This window comes from Taurulus bubalis, assembly GCF_910589615.1.
Source record: "Taurulus bubalis genome assembly, chromosome: 19".
Taxonomy (NCBI): domain Eukaryota; kingdom Metazoa; phylum Chordata; class Actinopteri; order Perciformes; family Cottidae; genus Taurulus; species Taurulus bubalis.
This window is the reverse complement of record NC_136607.1, coordinates 2,542,310-2,564,160: the sequence shown is the minus strand read 5'-3', so window position 1 is coordinate 2,564,160 and position 21,851 is coordinate 2,542,310. Positions and strand designations below refer to the sequence as shown.

The 21,851-nt window shown below is 43.2% G+C and overlaps 1 protein-coding gene across 1 annotated transcript in view; it reads left to right on the top strand.

Annotated features, from left to right (window-relative positions):
* The window catches only part of tln1 (talin 1), a gene marked incomplete at its 5' end in the record, with an annotated part of 54,881 nt that overhangs the window by 8,967 nt on the left and 24,063 nt on the right, over nt 1-21,851 (top strand). Inside the window, 30 exons of the mRNA XM_079235188.1 lie at nt 80-156; nt 462-642; nt 1,137-1,250; nt 1,363-1,471; nt 2,659-2,867; nt 2,956-3,054; nt 4,866-5,033; nt 5,165-5,459; nt 5,774-5,940; nt 6,060-6,188; nt 7,175-7,288; nt 7,576-7,689; nt 8,309-8,443; nt 8,839-8,967; nt 9,074-9,176; nt 10,624-10,832; nt 11,347-11,466; nt 11,904-12,101; nt 12,732-12,871; nt 12,960-13,053; nt 14,281-14,370; nt 15,096-15,218; nt 15,725-15,868; nt 15,980-16,141; nt 17,062-17,202; nt 17,981-18,162; nt 19,371-19,503; nt 19,736-19,837; nt 19,936-20,106; nt 20,954-21,202. Of these exons, the coding sequence (XP_079091314.1) occupies nt 80-156; nt 462-642; nt 1,137-1,250; nt 1,363-1,471; nt 2,659-2,867; nt 2,956-3,054; nt 4,866-5,033; nt 5,165-5,459; nt 5,774-5,940; nt 6,060-6,188; nt 7,175-7,288; nt 7,576-7,689; nt 8,309-8,443; nt 8,839-8,967; nt 9,074-9,176; nt 10,624-10,832; nt 11,347-11,466; nt 11,904-12,101; nt 12,732-12,871; nt 12,960-13,053; nt 14,281-14,370; nt 15,096-15,218; nt 15,725-15,868; nt 15,980-16,141; nt 17,062-17,202; nt 17,981-18,162; nt 19,371-19,503; nt 19,736-19,837; nt 19,936-20,106; nt 20,954-21,202 (4,401 nt within the window). The remainder of the gene's footprint in view (nt 1-79; nt 157-461; nt 643-1,136; nt 1,251-1,362; nt 1,472-2,658; nt 2,868-2,955; nt 3,055-4,865; nt 5,034-5,164; nt 5,460-5,773; nt 5,941-6,059; nt 6,189-7,174; nt 7,289-7,575; nt 7,690-8,308; nt 8,444-8,838; nt 8,968-9,073; nt 9,177-10,623; nt 10,833-11,346; nt 11,467-11,903; nt 12,102-12,731; nt 12,872-12,959; nt 13,054-14,280; nt 14,371-15,095; nt 15,219-15,724; nt 15,869-15,979; nt 16,142-17,061; nt 17,203-17,980; nt 18,163-19,370; nt 19,504-19,735; nt 19,838-19,935; nt 20,107-20,953; nt 21,203-21,851) is intronic.

Genomic DNA, 21,851 nt, shown 5'->3' with positions numbered 1-21,851 from the left:
ATGCAGGTTCAATTGCCTACATTTGTTTATTGACCACTGGTCCAGTGTGTCCACTGAAGTCTTTCCTTGCTTTCGACAGAAAAAGAGCAAAGACCACTTTGGCCTGGAGGGAGATGAAGAGTCAACCATGCTGGAAGACTCTGTGTCACCCAAAAAGTATGTGTGTTTCTGTTCCAGCATGCTATGATTGGTATTATTTACAGATCTTGTATATTTGGCTACCAGTAAATAGTAATAGTTTTCAGCAGTTATAGACATATCCATATGCATACTGTCTAGTTGTTATAACCCAGAGACAAAATACACTGATCGGACTGTTCAATGGTTAGCGTGTGCTCACAGGAGTTGGTGGCTGCTTGAGCAAACACCTCTGCTTCCCCAATTCTTCTGGAAGAAACCCTTTAACACTGAAGTGAGTTATCCTTTTCTTTTCTTTCTCTCTCTTCCCTCCATCACTCCAGGTCCACAGTGCTGCAGCAGCAGTTCAACAAGGTGGGCAAGGTTGAGACGGGCTCAGTGGCCCTGCCGGCCATCATGCGCTCAGGAGCTGGAGGTCCAGAGAGCTTCCAGATGGGCTCCATGCCTCAGGCCAAGCAGCATATCACAAGTGGACAGATGCACCGAGGACACATGCCCCCACTGGTAAAACAAATATCACAAAAGGTTTTAGCTCAACAAATATAAATCATGTGAGATTTTTGTGTGTCTGAACTCTTAGTATTAAACCAATAGTTACCAAATTGCATACTATGTGCGGAGAACTGACAACTTTCATAACAGACAATGGTGGACAGCTCTGTAATAACGCTTCAATGGAAGTGTCAGTATCAGATTTCACTTGGCCAGACGTAATATATTTTTCTAATTAGTTCTGACTTCATGCTCCATTAAAACGTATAAATGATCCTCACCTTTGCTCTGGTGACATGCTCCTTCATCACCATAAACACACACACTGTAGTTTATTTAGACTCAGCCCCACATACAACTTAGAAAATCAAGAAAAGAAACTATATATTCGCAAGGTGTTTTTCAGGATCTCCATGTTCAGTAGGAACCAATGAGCTTGGAGCTTAGAGCCACAGACGGCATAGAGAAATCAGAAAGTATTGAGAGACGGTTTTGTGTGTCCACAGACTTCAGCACAGCAAGCCCTGACTGGAACCATCAACTGCAGTATGCAGGCTGTCAAGGCTGCCCAGGCCGCTCTGGATGACTTTGATACCCTGCCTCCACTGGGAACCGATGCCGTAAGATTGAACTTTCCTTTTTTCTTGTTCTAAGTGGAGTGGTTTGAGTGCTAATGTGATGAGTATGAGATCTAGATCTTTGGGACCAGAGGACTTTTTTTCTATGTTCAAGGCATCCCAAGCCTGGCGTAAAAACAAGATGGATGAGTCCAAACATGAGATCCACTCCCAGGTGGATGCCATCACAGCAGGCACCGCCTCCATGGTCAACCTCACTGCAGGTAGAAACACTGTGCTTCACCAAACCGTATAACCCTAATAACCCTATAGAAAGATTGGTGGAGTTCCAGACTCCCAACCCAACAAGACTCCGGCTTTCTAGAGTAACGGCACCGACCATCAGAGCACAGCAGAGGGAACAGAAGTCATGGCTACTAGTGGATATCCAGTTACCATCATAGTCTTGTTGGGGCTGGTGAATTTGAGGTTTTATCACTCCTACATCTTACTCCTCATCTATGTCAAGTTTTCAGGACGCAAATGGTATTGATAATTGATATGCAGCCATCTCGGCGGAACCTGCTCTTTGTGAGATGTAGAATATCCCTTTGTTGGTGCTGCAATATCTCAAGCCCCTTATTTATAACAAGCCTTGATATTGGAAGCAGAAGACTGTAAGGAACATAATGGCACTCTTTTTATTTATGTTCATTTCTCTTTGTTCACAAGAGTTCTGAGTGCTGTTCACTGCCCCCATAAGAGACCATGGCTAGTAACTATAATTGTTAAATGGTTTCATTTAGTTAATATAGTGTGAAAAATCTATGGATTGCATTTCAACATAAAGTCTGGAACTTTTTTAGGGATGGATATGAATTTCGAGATAAAAATAATTAGATGGTGTGCCTTCAACCTCGATTTTAAGTCTAATCAATTGCACCTTATATTTAAAAACCAGATAGCCAAAGAAATAATAATATTTTACTCCATAAAAGAGAAGGGACAATTTAAAGACCTTCATGCTCTAGAAAAAAACAGACCTTTTTATAGATATCTACAATTGCATCATTATCTTCATGAAGTTAAAAGGACCAGATATGGATGACCCAGTGCTGAAAGAAGTGTAAGGAGCCTCTTTGTATACAGAGATGTTATAATCAGACTGTATAAGAGCTTCATTACAAAGACATGTAATGCTACAGAATATGTTGTTGTTCAGTAATAAGACATTTCTGGTCAGTGAAGCACATAACATTGGAAGGCATATTTATTATGATAAAACCTATCCAGTTTTGCACTTTCATTTCAGGGAGAGTTGACTTACATTCAGGGCACTTCAACAAATATTGATTTGGCTTGTAAAAAAATGAAACTTCACTTCCTGAACAATGTCGAAATAAGTTCCTTGACCAAACTTGTTTTCCCTCTGGGAGTTCGTACAGTTATATATCGATCTGTCTGTCCTCAGGTGACCCAGCAGAGACGGACTACACAGCGGTGGGCTGTGCTGTGACCACAATCTCCTCCAACCTGACAGAGATGTCAAAGGGAGTGAAACTGCTGGCGGCACTCATGGAGGATGAAGGAGCAAACGGGCAGCAGCTGCTGGGTGCAGCCAAGAACCTGGCCTGTGCCGTCTCCGACATGCTGAAGACCGCCCAGCCTGCGAACACAGAGGTACACTGGCAAACGACAAGGGCCAAAGAGATAAGTCATGTTTTAACCTGTTGTTTAACTTTTTGTCCGTAATATCGTTTGGTTCTAGCCTCGTCAGATCCTGCTGCAGGCTGCAGGAAACGTTGGCACGGCCAGCGGAGAGCTGCTTTCTCACATAGGAGAGACGGACACGGATCCACAGTTCCAGGTGTGTCTTCCTCAACTTTGATTAATGCACTTTTGGGTGCCACCTCATTCTTCCTGTGTAGCACTACAAAGAAAAGCCTTTAGGTGAAACAATGTAGTCTATATCTCCTATCCATATCTCTATATCTCTAGTAATGGAGGAAACCTATCACGACTCCACATCTATTAGAACGGTCATCGAGAAGAAAAGGGATTTCAATGACTAAAATAAACTTTACTTAAATGCCATATGTAATATATATATATAATGCCATATATAATGTCCAGAAATTACATTATTTTTCTACATTTAAAGTAGAAAGAAGTGTTAAATGAATTAGGTTAAATTAAAATGAACCTTTAAAAACAGTGCAGACACCACAAGAATTTGAAAGTTAGTGTAAGACATTAAGTCTTTGGTTGTGTTATAAAACTGTATCCTCTGTTTCATGTCCATTTCTGACAGTTTCTAGGTAAAGGATCTTTCAGGGGTGCCAGATGGAGAGACTCCTCTCATTGTCAAATGCTGGTAACAAAAGTGTCCTTAAGACAAACGCTTCATTCTAAAAGGCCAATCAAAACAATCTTGTCGCCAGTAATCCAGTCAAAGAAAATCATAATCCATGTTGTCAATCCTTGTTCATTTCAAATTTAAACGGCTCTAAGATGACTCAGTGAGAGTTAATGCAGTGGCACATATATTTGATCCTTCATCCTTCATCCCTCACATTGTAGTTTTAAAACCTGCGTGTGTTCTCAAGTTAGAGGACAAAGAGTGCTTTAATGGCGAGGTGACCGTCCTCGACACAACTGCACTATAAGAGATGTGACCCCAATAAGAGCCCTGCTGCCTCTGTAAACACGTCTTATCAAGTGGGCTTTTTTATTTAGTTGGAAAAAGAGGTGTAACAATATACAGTTATTAACGATAACTCTGATAATTCAAAAGGAAACATTTCCATCATGTTAATGATACACATATGATAATGTCTTTAATCATTGGTTATGGTTTCATACTCTTTCCTTTCCTCCCTGCACTCCTATTTTGAGTGCAATTAATTTACCAAAAAGAGTCAAAACGCACAATAAGCAAAGTTAAAGATGAACTTCTCATAGCTTTGTTAAAATTATTTAAGATATTATTCTCTAGATATGGCTGTAATATCGTTCCTGTGACTTGTGGCTATGATAATGGTACATGGATAAAATCTGGGACTGTTCCTGTCTCTCCACTGCTGCTCAGCAAGGAAACGCTCTACAGGGAAACATGGAAATTAAATGTGATAGAAAGATATCTAACTCAGGCTGCTGAAGCCTCAAGTCGTCCATTAGCCACAGCATGACCACACGAGTAGTTTATTAAAAAAGACCTGATCGCGATTAGTCGGTCGGTAACAGTTGAGTTAAGTTTCAAATAGCAGCAGCGAGCTGGAATGGCGTTTTAGGACGAGTGGGTGTTGTCTGAGCGCCTCAACAGAAAGGAAGCGGATAACTTTTAGGCAGAGCTGCTCATTGGCACACCGTGATGTACACTCCCTTTGGGGATAATCATATGACGGAACCAATGTGGAAGCTGGAGGCAGCATTGAAGAGATGAAACCTAATCATATTTGAATGAATCAACCTTCCATAGTTTGATAGCAAGTTCACTAGATGTATTAATCATTTCAGATTTCAATCATGTATTGTGAATAATTTCATTGATAATCTGTGTGATTCCAAGCATCCAACTCTTTAAATTTTCATTAATCACTGTCCCTGCGTCACCTATGAGTAAATATGGTCAGTTGCTAAGTGATATGTGTGTGTGTGTGCACTGCTTGCTGCTGGCAGGACATGTTGATGCATCTGGCTAAGGCCGTGGCTAATGCTGCAGCAGCCCTGGTGCTGAAAGCAAAGAACGTGGCTCAGAAGACGGAGGACTCGGCCCAGCAGAACCGGGTCATAGCTGCAGCCACTCAGTGTGCTCTATCCACATCTCAGCTGGTGGCCTGCACCAGGGTGAGTAGTCCCCGTGAGATATACATCTAGTCAGTGGCCTCAATATTCATTGTCTGAAAGCAGATGAGGAACATTTTGCATGTGAATGCAGCCTACGCTCTTTTTATTCTTTCATCTCATCACTTGTCAAGGTGGTGGCACCGACCATCAGCTCCCCAGTGTGCCAGGAGCAGCTGATTGAGGCAAGCAAGCTGGTGGCCAAGTCGGTAGAAGGCTGTGTAGAGGCGTCTCAAGGGGCCACCAATGACGAGGGCCTCCTGAAACAAGTGGGCGTGGCCGCGACGGGTGTCACTCAGGCCCTCAATGAGCTGCTCCAACACATCAAACAGTATGCCAGTGGAGGCCACCCTATCGGACGCCACGGAGAAGCCACCGACCGGATTCTGGATGTCACCGAGAACATCTTCAGCTCGATGGGAGACGCTGGTAGGTGAAGGCCGCTAAAGTCAGGACCACAGGGCTCGCATCACACTGCTGGACATCCAAAGGGTGCCATCCCTCCTGCGTTTGCTTCAGATCAACACACTTTGACAGCTGTTGTTCGGGTGGTCCTCACAGTTTGCTTTGGTTCCTCAACGTCTGTGAGAAGATGTATACCTCGATACCCTCACTATACTGGAAACTACACCATATTCTCAGGAGAGAATAGCAATATGCTATACATGTACCTAACAATGCAAGAAGCAAATGTTTGTGTTTCCTCCCTCTCCCTTCATTAATTTAGTAATTTAACCCATCAGGTGAGATGGTCCGTCAGGCTCGTATCCTTGCCCAGGCCACGTCTGATCTGGTCAACGCCATCAAGATGGACGCAGAGGGAGAGTCAGACCTGGAGAACTCACGCAAGCTGCTGTCAGCCGCCAAGCTGCTGGCTGATGCCACCGCTAAGATGGTGGAGGCTGCTAAGGTTGGCCTTTGTCTCTCTCTTTCTCTCTCTCTCATCACTTCTGGCCTCAATACAATGAGCAGACGTCCTCATTTCCATGAGCCTGTTAGATGAATGTGTCTGTATGCGTTTCATCCCAGGGGGCAGCAGCAAACCCCGACAGTGAGGAGCAGCAGCAGAAATTGCGAGAGGCTGCCGAAGGCCTCCGCATGGCCACCAACGCTGCCGCTCAGAACGCCATCAAGAAACGGCTGGTCAACAAGCTGGAGGTAAAAAGGAAGGAGCCGGAGCAAAGATGTACTACAGTCTAAGCGACATTGACGAACCCCTGGTTGTGTTTAGTCAGAATGATTGGATTGTCCAGTGGAAGCTGGTTTAACAGGTCCTCATCGGGTAGTATAAATAAAATACAATCAGCATTTACTGAGTTCAGAATCAACACAAAATAAAAGTTCTGTTTTTCGTGTTTTGGTAGGCTTATGCCATGTGTGCCATGTATATTCTGTGTGTCTGTAAGCCCTTCACCTGATGACACACTACAAGATTACCAAGCAGTTTTAGGGATCAAGTGGCAGCTTCAGCCATGTGTTAGCTTTCAAGAGCTAAAAGTGAATGCCGTTCAAAGACGATATCTGATAGTGCTGCATAAGAGGAGTATTACTTCTACAATATTATGCTCCTGTTATTAGTGTCTTCTGGAAGTTGTTGCTCTTAGTATTAAGTTATATTCAGTTATGTCAAACTTGACACAAGGCTAAAGTTTCTGTGGGTTGTTAAGCCCTAGACCTTTTATATTAGGAAAATCAAGAAAAAATCATGGTATAAATCCCTCCCCCCCCAAAAAAAACAAACATGTTAGGTATCAAATTAAACATAAAAATCAGGGCTACAATAATATATAATCCCAATCCCAGTACAACCTCTAAACACAACTCAAACAATAAAAAGGATTAGGGTTATTAGGGTTAGGGTTAAGGGCTTAAATGGCTACAGGGTAATTTAAAGTGATAACCAGCTATATAATCCCAATCCCAGTACAACCTCTAAACACAACTCAAACAATAAAAAGGATTAGAGTTATTAGGGTTAGGGTTAAGGGCTTAAATGGCTACAGGGTAATTTAAAGTAATAACCAGCTGATATTAGCTGCTAATGTAGTTCCAGCTACATTATTCAGTTATCCAAATTGAAATGATATTTGTTGAAAGTCATATACAGGCAGCGCTTTAAATTGATGCATGTCATTTCCTGTCAGAATGCAGCCAAGCAAGCAGCAGCAGCTGCCACTCAGAGCATAGCTGCTGCCCAGCACGCCGCCTCCTCCAACAGAAACCAGGCGACCCAGCAGCAGCTCGTCCAGAGCTGCAAGGTAAACCTGCTCACTGCAGCCTTCTGCCTGTGCATCTCAGCTCACCGTACACTAGACTGTGGCTTTGTCTTTCATTTTCATTTTGTAGTCCTATCAATCTGTGTTTTATATTTTCATATCTTTTGTTGCATCCTTTTTAAATATGGCAAAACATATTTGACTTTGACTTAATTGAAACTAAAAAGCCTTTGATTACAGTTTTCTCCTAAATATAGCATAGCATGTGCTTTCACAGCAGGTGAGTGTATATGTATGTGTGTGTGTGTGGGGTGTGTGTGTGACATCAGGTGGTGGCAGAGCAGATCCCTCAGCTGGTTCAGGGAGTCCGAGGCAGCCAGTCTCAGCCCGACAGCCCCAGCGCTCAGCTGGCCCTCATCAGTGCCAGCCAGAACTTCCTGCAGGTGACCCTCATACCATGATCTTCATTAATTTTTCCAAAATAGAAGTATAGAAACAGGGCCACAGACTTCTGAACAGTAATGGTGATACAGCAGTGATAAATACAGCCACCAACATTTGTTTATGTCCACTTACAGACGTCATCCGTCTGTAAGTGGACTCAAAGATGAACTGATGAGAAATTGGTGGTCAAAGGTCACTGTAACCTTCACAGGAAGTGATGACATTTTGCACAGACACAGATGCTAACTGCAGCCTGACTGCTTGGAGGCAAACAATCACGAGGCGGTCATTCTAATTGAGCTTTAGTTAATGTTTTGTTGTTATTCAGGTCAGGAGCTCTGATACATAATGCAACACTGAGAAGTTACAGAAAAACTGCTGACGTACGATCTGCTGTGATTACCCAACACTTAGAGTCTTTGCAAGTGTATTTTTGTAGTGTTCTTAAATAACCTGAAAAAGTCAAAAACACAACACTATGCTTAGGTAATTGATCAATGGTATGAAGCAATGGCTAGATGCTAAATAATTCACCTTTAGGACAAACACGAGAGGTTTTGGAGCCCTCAGTGAGTTATTTGTAGAGTTAATAGTTTGTCTCTTCCTCTCCTCTGTCAGCCTGGTGCTAAAATGGTTGCAGCCTCCAAGGCCACAGTTCCCAACATCGGTGACCAGGCCTCAGCTATGCAGCTCAGCCAATGTGCAAAGAACCTGGCCAGTGCCCTGGCTGAGCTCCGTGCCACCTCACAGAAGGTACTACACATCTATGCTCTTCATTATATTGTCCATGTGATGTGGACTTACTTAATCTCCATCCTACTGTGACGGTGCTGATACTGTCTGGTCAGTCATTGATACTTTATTCAGTGAGCCCAAGTAGACCTAAAGACATGTGTTTTTGATGCATTACTAGTATGACTTGTGCAGCGGTAGGCAGTGTTTCTTGCGAGAACATCTTTGTATTCTTATGCTAAACTTTTCTTACTTAGTCTTAACGCACATGCCACTTCAGAACAGATCTGTAGGCACGAGGGGTTCTTGCACCAGGCCAAATATTTATTGAATAAGTAGAATTATATTGTGCTCTAGCGATCATATATTGTTGTTTTTTTACACATTAATTACAAGCAAGTTGACATTTTGTGCAGGCTCAGGAAGCGTGTGGTCCATTGGAGATCGAAAACGCTCTGTCCATGGTGAGGGATTTGGAGAAGGACATGCAGGAAGCCAAGGCTTCAGCTGAGGAGGGTAAACTCAAGCCGCTGCCAGGAGAGACGGTGAGACGCACACTGTCTGAACTCCTTACCCACCAGGTTGTGCCACGCTATGAACAGTGTGACTAACAGTGTGTTTCTTCCCATGTCTCCTTGCTGTGTTGCTCAGCTTGAGAAATGTTCCCAGGATCTGGGTACCAGCACCAAGGCTGTGAGCTCAGCCATGGCTCAGCTGCTGAGTGAGGCCACCCAGGGCAACGAGAACTACACAGGTGGGTTTAACTAGACAAGAGAAACAGGGAATGTAATGTTGCTCTTTTGCTTTTACCATCACATCCAGAGAGGTTCACTATACATCGTGTACTGCCGCAAAAACACAGCAAAAAATTATTCATGAAAGAGCCAACAAATTGCTGCCACAGCACGAAAATAATTTATCATACTGAGATCCAAAGCAAAATAAATAAGATGAGAGCTTTGCCTTCAGGCATCGCTGCTGAACCACCTGTCCATGTCACGCTTCATTCTACCCTCACTGGTGAACTGGTGAAGTACCAGAGATACTTGAACTCCCTCACCTGAGGCAGTGAATCACTCCCGACCCGAAGGGAGCGATCCACTGTTTTCTGGCAGAGAACATGGCCTCAGCTGGAGATACTGACTCTCATCCCGACCTCGTAACACTCGGCTGCAAACTGCTCCAGTGCTGCTGCGGGTCACGTTCTGAAGGAGCCCACAGCACCACATCATCTGCAAAGACCAGAGATATGATTCTGAGATCCATGAACTGGACACTCTTGGGATTCTGTCCATGAAAATTACAAACAGCAACTCTGGCGGAGGCCAACACCAACTGGAAACGTGTTTGACGTAGTGCCGAGTATGCGGACACAGCTCTCACTTTGGTTATACAAAGACTGGATGGCTCCTCGCAACGACCCCATACTGTGTATTCCCACAGACTCTGTGGAGGACACGGTCGTAAACCCTCTCCATTTACAAAATCGGTCAGAGCTTCCTCTCCAGCTCACTGAAATAAACTTTCACGGGGAGGATGAGCAATGTGATACCACAATATTTGGAGCACATTCTCTGGTTCCTCTTTTTAGAAATGGAAGCCACCACCCCGAGAACAGAACCAGAGCCTTCAGCATCTCAGGGTGAATCTCATCCACCACTGGCGCCTTGGCACCGAAGAGATTTTGACTACCTCACGACCTTCAGCAGGAATGTGGCTGAGTCTTTCCTGGAGTGTTCAAACTCTTCCTCCTTGGAGGACGTGTTGGTCGGGTGTTGGTCGGGTTCAGGAGTTCCTTTTTAAAGTGCTCTTTCCACTGCTTGACAATATCCCAGTGCAGAACTGCAGCCTGAGCTAAGCCCTGCTTTTCCTTTGTCGTCTAACAGTTTGTCAGAACTTCCTGCATAGTCTCCCCAAACTCCTCCCACACACAGGTGTTTGCTTTGGCAATCGACGCACCTTCTGGCCGAACGGCACCCGTCTGCTGTCAGAGACCTCTGGAGAATGACATGATAAAAAGAAGTGAAGATTAAATAATTTGTGTCATTACTGTACATTTAATCATGTGTTTATTTATTCATGTGCTGTATCTCATTTATATATTACATTTGGTCATTACCTGGTTTCCCATAACATTCACCACAACGTTCATGTGGTATTCAATCATATCAAACACTGAAGTTACTCTCCTGTTGTACCAGGCATGGCCGCCAGAGATGTGGCACAGGCTCTGAAGTCCTTGGCCTCAGCCGCCAGAGGAGTCGCTGCCACCACGGCTGACCGACAGGCGCGCAACGCCATGCTCGACTGTGCCGGAGACGTCATGGATAAGTCAGGCAACCTGATCGAAGAGACCAAGAGGGCCATCGCCAAGCCAGGAGATGCAGAGAATCAGCAGCGGCTGGCTCAGGTTAGTGAGGATGTCAGCAATGCAGGGACGGGGGTTTATTCCTGACTGATCACTTTCATCAAGATCATTTCTATTTTAGTTTATTTTGTATTGCCCAAATTACAAATTTGCCTCAGAGGGCTTTACAATCTGTACACATACGACAGACATCCCTGTCCCTGGACCTCACATCTGATCAGGAAAAACTCCCCCAAAAAATAGAAAAAAAAACTTTCATGAGGAAAAACAGGTCAAAACCTTCAGGAGAGCAACAGAGGAGGATCCCTCTCCCCGGATGGACAGAAGCCATAGATGTCATGTGTACAGAATGAACAACGTAACAGAGTTGCAGCACATTACATGAATATGACATAAATGATTCATATAATGATAATAGCAGTAGGTGTCGGGCATCCGTCCATGTAAACCTGTGAGGAGAGAAAGCTCACAGGCAGATTAGTGAGTAGACAATGACTGAAAATCAACTTGCAGAGACACAAACTTTGTGTGTGTGTGTGTGTGTGTGTGTGTCTAGGTGGCTAAGGCAGTGTCTCAGGCCCTGAACAGATGTGTGAACTGCCTTCCTGGCCAGAGGGATGTGGACAACGCCATCCGCACTGTGGGCGAAGCCAGCAAGACTCTGCTGTCTGATTCTGTAAGTTAGACAGATTGCATTAATACTGCCGTATAAATATATATAATATATAAAGAGCCTTGTGGGCTTTATAGTGACGCTCCTCCAAGCCCAGTCTATGGAAGGTTTTTGGCATTTTCCGCCTCCATTGGATCAATTAAGGTAGTTTCAGAAAATGTAAATCAGACGTATGTATTTTTAAACAAATCATAACTTTCATATTACAATGTGTATCTTTAGACATGGACAAGTAATGTATTTATAGTTATAAGGCCCTTTCCATGACAATGAACCAGTCTCATCCAAAACGATGCATTTGTAATTGTGAGAACAATTTCCCAGATGTTGATGATACGGAAAGCAACCGCTGACATTTTAAGTGTTTTTCCTTTGCCACACTGCTCTCTGCCGGCCGTGTTGCTACTTGCAGCTCTCATGTCCTTCTCCTCCCTCTCTAGTTCCCGTCCAGTGGAAGGAGCTTCCAGGAGGTTCAGGCTCAGCTCAACGAGGTGGCGGCCGGTCTCAACCAGTCAGCCAACGAGGTGGTCCAGGCGTCCAGAGGGACCACCCAGGACCTGGCCAGGGCAACCAGCAAGTTTGGACAGGACTTCAGCAACTTCCTGGATGCTGGTGTTGACATGGCCGGAACATCCAAGGTCAGAATAATAAGAGGATACTTAAGTGATGCTACAACGTTCCAACAGAGGGAGCAGCCTGCTGCTGAGTTGCTCTTTAACTTTACTGACAACTGATCCACTCGGCAAGGGAGACAACTGGATTATTTGATTGGATCAGATAACAGCAAAGTAACTCTCAGCAGCCTGAACAGAAAAATTGTATAAATATAGAATAGTATATCGGTGATGACGGTAATTTGACACCAAGACCCAAGACCGAAACCCATTTGAACATATATGTGCCTGCATGTCTCTTTTCCTCAACAAAAAAGCTCAGGTTCCAACTAAAGATATCTTTAAAAAAATATATTTTCATTTATAAAAGCGCTCAGTAATTTCCTGGTCACTGTAGTTTTTTAACAAACGTTACTCAAGCAGGAATTAATACTGCATTTGTTGGGACTATTTTCAGAGGTGGATGCTCAGAGGTGGATGCGTCAAAAGAAAGTACAGTGTGTTGATAGTAATGAAGGGAAATGTCATGTTGTCAGGATGGGTAGGCATGGGCCAAGAGTCATCATTTTATTTCAGCAAGCAGTTGTATGTACAGTTTCTGTAAGTGTAAAGCTTCTGAAATACCAATAATAATTTCCTCCTCCTCTCCTCCAGTCTAAAGAGGACCAGACACAGGTTGTGTCCAACCTGAAGACAATATCCATGTCATCCAGCAAGCTGCTGTTGGCAGCCAAAGCCCTGTCCACTGACCCCAGCTCCCCCAACCTGAAGAACCAGCTAGCAGCCGCCGCCAGGTAGGAAACCACCCTCTGTCTCTTTGTGTGCCGCTCTTATCCTACTGTCTATCCATCTTTTACATCTCGGAGCCTTTTTTGTTCACAGAGCTGTTACAGACAGTATCAATCAGCTCATCACTATGTGCACCCGGCAGGCTCCTGGGCAGAAGGAGTGTGACAATGCTCTCAGAGAGCTGGAGGTAACGAGTTTTCCATCAGTTCTCTACTGGTTCATCTCCTCTTCTCTTTAGTCTGAGTTTTTATGTTTCTGAAATCCCTAGTTTGAGTCAGGCCTGTATCTGTGATTGGGATGGCTTTTATATATGATAACTCAACACTAGAAGCTAGTTAGTATATGAGCAATAACTAAACCTGTTGTGTGGCCGTTAGCTTTGAATCGACCCTGAATGTACACAAACCAATGAGCACCATGAGGATATGGAGCTGTCTCTGGCTTTATTTCCACACTTTGCTAATTTACTTTTATTGGATAGAAAGCTTCATTTATCCCTTAGTGGGGAGACTCATTGCCACCAAATCTACCTTTGCAGACAACAAGCAATAGACAATACACACAGCAAATAGAAAGCACCATAAAAAGCCATTTGAGACATGATTTACAGCTGAAAGATGCCACGTCCCAAAAAAACTCACCGCTTCTGGAACCAAAGACCTTCTGAGTGGTTCCGTTGAACACTGTGTCATTTTGACAGCCGGCCTTTAAAATACACAACTGTTTTTAACTCGGCCCTTGTTCTCTTTTCTACAGTGACCTCAAGTAAGTCTGGGGTAAGGCCAATCACTAAGCCAGCCTTTCTGATCTTATTGATCCGTTTTTATCATCCATGATGCAGTCCCCCAGCAGATAAGAGGACACTCGCTAAGAGTCCCTGAAATGAAACATGAAGAAGCTTTTTGCTGATGGAATAGTCTTGACTGAGCCTTCTTGATTATATCACTGTTATTTTTCCACTTCAATTTACTGTCCAGACGCCAACATATTTGTATGACTGGATCATTTCTATCTGCTGAACCTTAATTATCCCTGAGGCGACACCCTCCTTCCTTCTGCAATCCATAACTAGCTCTTTAGTCTTGACGGCATTTAATTAAAAACAAAGAATTGCATCTCACCAGCTGACAAATGATTCAACCTCTCCTTTATAGTTCTCGGCATTGCCTCGGGTAATTAGACCAGTTAGAACAGTGTCTCATCAAATGTGTTTTTATAGATCACAACCGTTGCGTGGGAAGTGGTGTACGCCTCTTTCAGGCGCCGTTTTGTGCATACACAACGATTATAAAGAATACATGGTTACCATCAAAAATACCAGATCATAAAGCAAGGATATTTATATATTTATATATCATATAGACATGCAGCTGTGATATGCAAGTACATTGTGTGTTTCCCGTGTGTTGTGCAGTCGGTAAGGGGGATGCTGGAGAACCCGACAGAAGCCGTCAATGAGCTGTCCTACTTCGACTGCATCGACAGTGTCATGGAGAACTCAAAGGTAGAACTTCATCTTCTGGGTTTGGTTCTGGTCTCACTTTTCTTCCATCGCCCTCCTCATTTCTTGACTTCCCTACAATCAGTATTGTTAAAATAATCAACAACAGTTTAATTTCTCTCTTAAAAAGGTGCTGCTCTGCACATTGACCTGTATACATTTATCTATCAGAGGAAGAGCTGTCCTTCACTGTTGACCACTATTAAAAGTGTTCCAGTGAAATTCCTCTGTTATTTCTTGACATTGTGATGTGGAACTAACTATAAGGACATCCTGAGTTTAGTTGTTGGAGTTTAGTTAATTGCGTTGAGTTAAACATTTGACCCCATTCTGTCCTTTTCTCTTTGTCTCTCTTTTTTTTTTTTTTAAGGGATGGCTATCCTTTGTATTTTTTTGTATACCAGTGCTTATTGGTTCCCATACCAAAACCGTACACATATATTTACAGGTTACCTTTTTTCATACAACAAAAAAAGCCAACATTCTCGAATGGTAAATGCAATAACTTGATTGACTCAAACAGGATGCGTGGTTTTGGATTATATCAGGAACTGTCTGAGCAAAGATGGATAAAATGAGAGCTGTCATCAGCTCTGTGACACCCTGTGCTGCCGACAGGAGTCAGTCCGTACCAACGAAGGGTTCCCTGTTCATCATAAGAAGTATATGAAGACATTATCCAGACTGAACCATGTCTTTTATAGTAATCTCTGGTTTCCTGTTGACAGGTCCTGGGTGAGTCCATGGCTGGCATTTCCCACAATGCCAAGAACTCCAACCTGCCAGAGTTTGGTGATTCAGTCAGCGCTGGCTCCAAAGCTTTGTGTGGTCTGACTGAAGCAGCTGCACAGGTAAAAAATCACTTCATGAGAGTGAAACAATAATGTATTACACATGCATGATGAAATGATAGTGAAGAGTCTTTGGCAATGGGACTCCATGGTGACATAGTTTATTAAAAAGGGGGGTGGAGAGTAGATCAAAAATATTCCCCCTTGAGTCTAGACACTGGTGGTGTTGATGATGAAGGGAGTAACTAAAGATCCAGTGATGGGATGAGAAGCAGGACTTGGCTCTGGATAGGATGGAGACTGGAGGTGGAGGAGGGTGGCGTCGTTTCATACTGCATCGACAACGGACAGCATAGGAGAGGAGAGCACTTTAAAATGTTGATAGCAACTCTGTGATTGTCTTAAGGAAACTAACAGAATGTGGTTGGTTCAAGTAAAGGTGAACGCCCACAATCAGCTGCACCTTCAGAGAGATTTGTGAAAGAATGAGTGAAGAGAGAGTCTTCCTGAATGAACTTCCACTAAGCGTCATTGGAAAGTGACCAGTGATCTGTTGATGTCCTTAGGCTGCCTATCTGGTGGGAGTGTCAGACCCCAACAGCTCAGCGGGTCAGAGGGGCCTGGTGGACCCTGCTCAGTTTGCCCGGGCTAATCAGTCTATTCAGATGGCCTGCCAGAACCTGGTGGACCCAGCCTGCACCCAATCCCAGGTACATATGCCAACCTCACTCCGACATCATACTAAAGGGCCTCACCGTTCTGCTACATCTTGGTTGGTAAGTCTATATGTGCTCACCCCTGTGCATTGTTTCTGTGCCCAGGTGCTCTCTGCAGCCACCATCGTGGCCAAGCACACCTCCGCTCTGTGCAACGCCTGCCGCCTGGCCTCCTCCAAAACTCCCAACCCTGTTGCCAAGAGGCAGTTTGTCCAGTCGGCCAAAGAGGTGGCCAACACCACTGCCAACCTAGTCAAGTCAATAAAGGTCTGTAGTTTGAGTCCTGTCAAATTCACCATCAATGACATGAAAAAAAAGTACTCTTATGTTCAGTGAAGGAAATTGCCTGGTTTTCATTTCTTAGTACTGGGCCAACCTTAATTGCAGGTGTATGTATGCATCAAACTAACTAGTTTGTAAAGTTGCCGTTGGATCATATCTGAAGGTAAAGGTGTCAATATCTGTCCTGAATGGCGGGGCAATAAGCCTGCTATCACAGAGACATGATGAACTGTACAAATGGGAATCATGGTGCACATTTTTGGCTGCTTTGTTCTCTAAAGTGTTAGTAGTTGATAGCTAAAAAAGACATACATAAAGCCTACTGTTTAGTTTAAATGCTCTATTTATTTAGCATAATGTTTGTAAATTATGACAGGGTTCTTATGGTCATGGAAAATCTGGGAAATGGTTATTTCCAGGCCTGGAAAAGTCATGGCGAAAAATTAAATTCCAAAGGTTTTGGAAAAGTCATGGAACTTTGTTACATTCATGTGTTCATGACGTTCATTTACGCTGAGTTTGAAATAATGAATATGCTTTTAAAAGAAAGACGCTCAAAATATAAGCAGGCATACATACAGGCATCTATATAAATGTTTATTCTTTTAATCAAACTATTGTCTCATTCATTTGAGTCATTTAAGGTTTACTGTATGCTTTGTATTCTCATTGTTAGTTTTAAATACTACATTTACTCACCTTTTCATGTTTACACCGAGATTTCACTAAATGTTTAGTCATGGAAATTTGGTTTAAAGTCATAGAAAAGTCATGAAATCCATTGGTCAAAATGTGTATGAACCCTGTTATGATTCAAGACTGTGGTGGTCTTAAATCAGAGCCACTCTGGTTTAAGAGACAGAAATACAGTCAGTGTAATCCTGGCTCAAACCCCTGTCTGCTAGGCTTTGGATGGAGCCTTTAACCAGGAGAACAGAGAGAAGTGTAAGGCTTCCACTGGTCCTCTGATAGAAGCTGTTGACAACCTGACTGCCTTCGCCTCCAACCCAGAGTTCGCCAGCATTCCTGCTCGGATCAGCCCTGAGGTATGTCCTCACCTAAACAAGTAAGTTCGGCAATGAGTTGAGACCTTGAGTTGACCATCACAGTCAGTTCACTGTCTACTATAACGGTAAATAATAATAATAATAATAATAATAATAATAGCTAGGATTTATATAGCGCCTTTCATGAAACCCAAGGACGCTTAACAAAGACATAAATAAACATAACAAATGCAACAGTAGCTAGAGGACATAGGCTTTGGTGAAGAGGTGAGTTTTGAGGAGTTTTTTGACGGTGTCCAGAGATGGTGTGTTGCGGAGCTCTATGGGGAGAGAGTTCCAAAGTGTGGGGGCTGTCACACTGAAGGCTCTGTCCCCAAAAGTTTGCATTTTTGTGTGAGGGATGGAGAGCTGACCCGTGCCTGAGGATCGAAGGTTCCGGGACTGTGTGTAAGGGTGGAGGAGGTTAGATAGATACTGAGGAGCCAGGGCATTGAGGGATTTGTAGGGGAGGAGGAGGATCTTGTAGGTGATGCGGGACTTGACCGGAAGCCAGTGGAGGTGGATGAGGGTGGGGGTGATGTGCTAATGTGATAATGAAGAGAAGAGGAGCCTTTTATTTGAACTTGTTTCCGTGTTAAGTGCTCATTAAAAGCAGTTGAGCTGGTAAGTAAGGGGAGCACTATTAAGAGTGAGTTTGGGGCGGGATACCTTTTTTGTTAAGCTTAAACTTGTACGTGATTCCTTTTTGTGTCGCTACAGACCATTTCTGGAAACAGTACCATTCAGTATTTCTTACTATAGTGAATCACTCTCTCAGGGTCATGCAGCCATGGAGCCCATCGTGGTGGCAGCAAAGACCATGCTGGAGAGCTCAACCGGCCTGATCCAGACGGCCCGCTCTCTGGCGGTCAACCCTAAAGATCCGCCCAAGTGGTCAGTGCTGGCCGGACACTCCAGGACTGTGTCTGACTCCATCAAGAAACTCATCACCAACATGAGGTAACCTCTACTGCTACTAATACTGGCTACCTTCTGACTCAGGGCTCATGTGCTCCTTTTCAGTTTTGGATCCATTGGTACTTCCACATTTAGCAGAGCCAATTATTCATCTTCATAATTTGCAACTCTTCAGTTCCACTTCTTGTTTTGTCTCTCTGAACTTCTGGCTAATCGTGCTGGCTATAGTAAACCGAAGTAAAACGTCTCACACACCCTAATATACATTTGTCAGAGTGGGGAACACGTCCGTATTTATAAGGGGGTTGTTTGACCTAACACCACCACATCCACCAGACATCAGATTCAAAAGACCATTATGGACTAAACTAGCCTCTTTTTTTATATTTGGAAATTTCAAGCGCTGGAGCTAACATATTAGTATGTTAGCTTTAAATTGCAACAAACTAACAAAGTGAGTTCTACTGTGACTGTGTTTTGGATGAAGAAATATTTCATCAACACAAGTTTTGAACAGCCACATTGAGACAATTTATTCTGTTATGATACCATAATATTATAAATGCGTAATAAAACACAAATTCCAACACATCCTGACCAGCCACCATTACAAGAGTAAGAACACCAGCTGATTCCAGAACCGTGTGAGGAAACTGTTGTAATTGATGCCACTATTTAAGGAGTGGCATTAAGAGCGGAAGATCTCTCAGTCCTTCCAGCTGCATGTCGGATTATGAAGCTGCTCAGATGATCGAATATCAGGTGGAAGATGGTCAGAACATCAGCTGTTCATCTAGAAGGACACTAACATGCACTAAATGGCACACTCACATGCACTAATATGCACTTTTTCATTTGGAGAACCTACCTTTATTATTAAGAGCAGATTTTTGTAACGCCTGATGTTAGGCCATGCTGTAATAATTTACATCAAAATGAAGAAAAGGAAATAATTGTTTGCAACTTTTTGAGGGATTGGTTGTTAGTTTGCGATTACTTAATTTGTTTATGAATATAGACTTCTATGGTAATAACCGCAAGATCTGACTGCAGAATGACACTTTGGAGGAAGGTCTGTAGTTTGTTAAACATAAAAAAATGCTGAGTGTAGAGTTAAGAAGCCAATTCTAACAGCAAGGTTTGTTTCTCTACTTCGCTATTGGCATGTGTGTTATAAGAGTGCTATAGTACTCACTTGTTCCAGCTACTTTTCTTTGTACACACCCTCCATCTCATGTGTTGCTGTGCAGGGAAAAGGCTCCTGGCCAGAGAGAATGCGATGATGCTATTGAGGTGCTGAACGGCTGCATCCGGGAGGTTGATCAGGCCTCTCTGGCTGCCATAAGCCAGCAGCTAACACCCCGAGAGGACATCTCCATGGAGGTAAAGACAGACACAGACAGAACTTTGTGAGGAATAAGCTCTGTCCAGTAAACTCTAATGCTTCTTCTATCTCCCTTTGCAAATTAAACAAATGTCATGGTATATTCAGCATCTTGTGCAACAAGAGAGAGACCTGTGATAAGTGTATTGCATTGACAACCATAGAGCATGAAGATGGATCTGTGATGGAATAAAGCTTTATTCATGGTTGGGATGTGTGTATCTGTTGCAGACTCTCCATCAGCAGATGGCTGCCTCAGTTCATGAGATCAGTAACTTGATTGATCCTGTAGCTGTGGTTGCTCGCTCCGAGGCCTCCCAGCTGGGACACAAGGTAGATGACAGGACAGCGTCGCTCGACAGCTGAACCAACTAGTGGTCATCTAAAGGCTGACTTTAGATATTACATGACATGTTTTTTCATTTGATCAGGTATCTCAGATGGCCAGTTACTTTGAGCCCCTGATCATGGCAGCCATAGGCACAGCGTCCAAGATTGTCAGCAGCCAACAGCAGATGGCTGTCTTGGACCAGACCAAAACCCTGACCGAGTCAGCCCTGCAGATGCTTTACACCGCCAAGGAGGCCGGAGGAAACCCCAAGGTACTAAAGCTGGCTCTCGTCATATTGTGTCCTCTGGAGAAGCTGGTAGAGGAACCTGGCCAAATTAATCAGCATTAGCATTTATTTAGCATTTTAGAAAAACCAGTTTCCACAAAGTTGGTCTTTTATTAATAATCATAATATATTTTAAGAATCTCAGCCTGGTTTCCGTTTATTTCACAGCACTGGAATTTAAATTAACAAATGATCTATAACTAACAGCTGATGCTGGCGATTTGTCAGCGTTAATTTGACCTGAGCTCAGCTCAGATCCCCCCCCTAGTAAAATAGTTGAAGGAGATGTCTAAGAGAACAAACTATATTATCAGTGTGAAAGAGAAAAATGCACTAGAAGAACTATGCTGGAATCCAGAGATGATCATATAACAGATAAACCATTACAGATTATGTGGCAGAGGCTATGACACAATTTAATACTACACATTTTGATGAACAGTCTTCTCTTCTTGAGGAGATAGGAATAGGATTTCCCATGTACACTTGTTGTTTTGTCCAAGTCAATTAGTAGATTCTCCTGTTTTATATAACTGATTCCTGATGTCACCATGCCAAACGGATCATTTTCAGTAACATTTGACATTGAGAGCCTTTACACAGATATCCCCATCAGGGGGCTTTTTTGCCCGTAAATATAAAAACTGCCGACAGATGGTATAATAATAATAATACATTTTATTTGTATAGTGCTTTAAAAAAACGTGCTTTTAAAAAAGCTCTTTATTAATATAAGCCCAATGTTTTATTTCACCACTTAAGTGGCCATTGTTTGTACGGTCTGGTTGAATATTTTAGCATTGCCCAGTGAAATGTGTTTTCCTTTCTCCAGGCGGCACACATGCAGGAGGCCCTGGAGGAGTCGGTCCAGATGATGAAAGAAGCCGTAGATGACTTGGGTGCCACCCTGGCGGAGGCAGCCAGTGCAGCAGGTGCTGTGGGTGGCATGGTGGACTCAATCAATGATGCCATCAATAACATGGAAGACACACCTGCTCTCGAGCCTGAAGGCACCTTCGTGGACTACCAGACTACCATGGTCAGGACAGCCAAGGCCATAGCTGTCACTGTGCAGGAGATGGTAAGGCATTTTAAGTAGTTCTGAGGACTGAAATAAAGTTGAATGTTTAAAAAATACAACATGTAGTTGTGTATCAGGCCCCCGCCCCTGTTATCTACATGAGGATCGGTCCCTTGGGACCCGATTCGGCCCTTCCTCTGTCATAGCATCATGGTTCAGTCATACTGAAATGTTCTCCCCATCATCATTTTTATGTAGAACAGGGTGAGTCACATTTTCCTCCAGCTGCAAAATTGCAAGGCTCTCCAATGTCCAGCTAGTTTGAGAGAGTGGGTGGGACAAACCTCTTATTCAGAAGCAAATTCAGAATCCATTGTTTTATATAATCTAGTTTAATAACTGTACAAGCAGCAGATCACAATGGATGCTGCTTTGCTGTAGTGAGTCTAAGGATGGTGACTGAGGCAAACGACAGTGAGGTGGATAATTTATTGTAACTAGTTATACAGTATGTACATATACATGACGTATTTATGTATTACAAAATAAATGTTATTGTAACCGGTAATGAGAAAACCTGTGTAATTACATTAAACTTACTGATCAAAATGTTGAAATATATTATTTTTGGTAAAAGGCCTAAATATATAACATTTTATAAATGAATTCATTCTTAATGAAGTTCTTAGTCATTACATTTCAAAAGTAA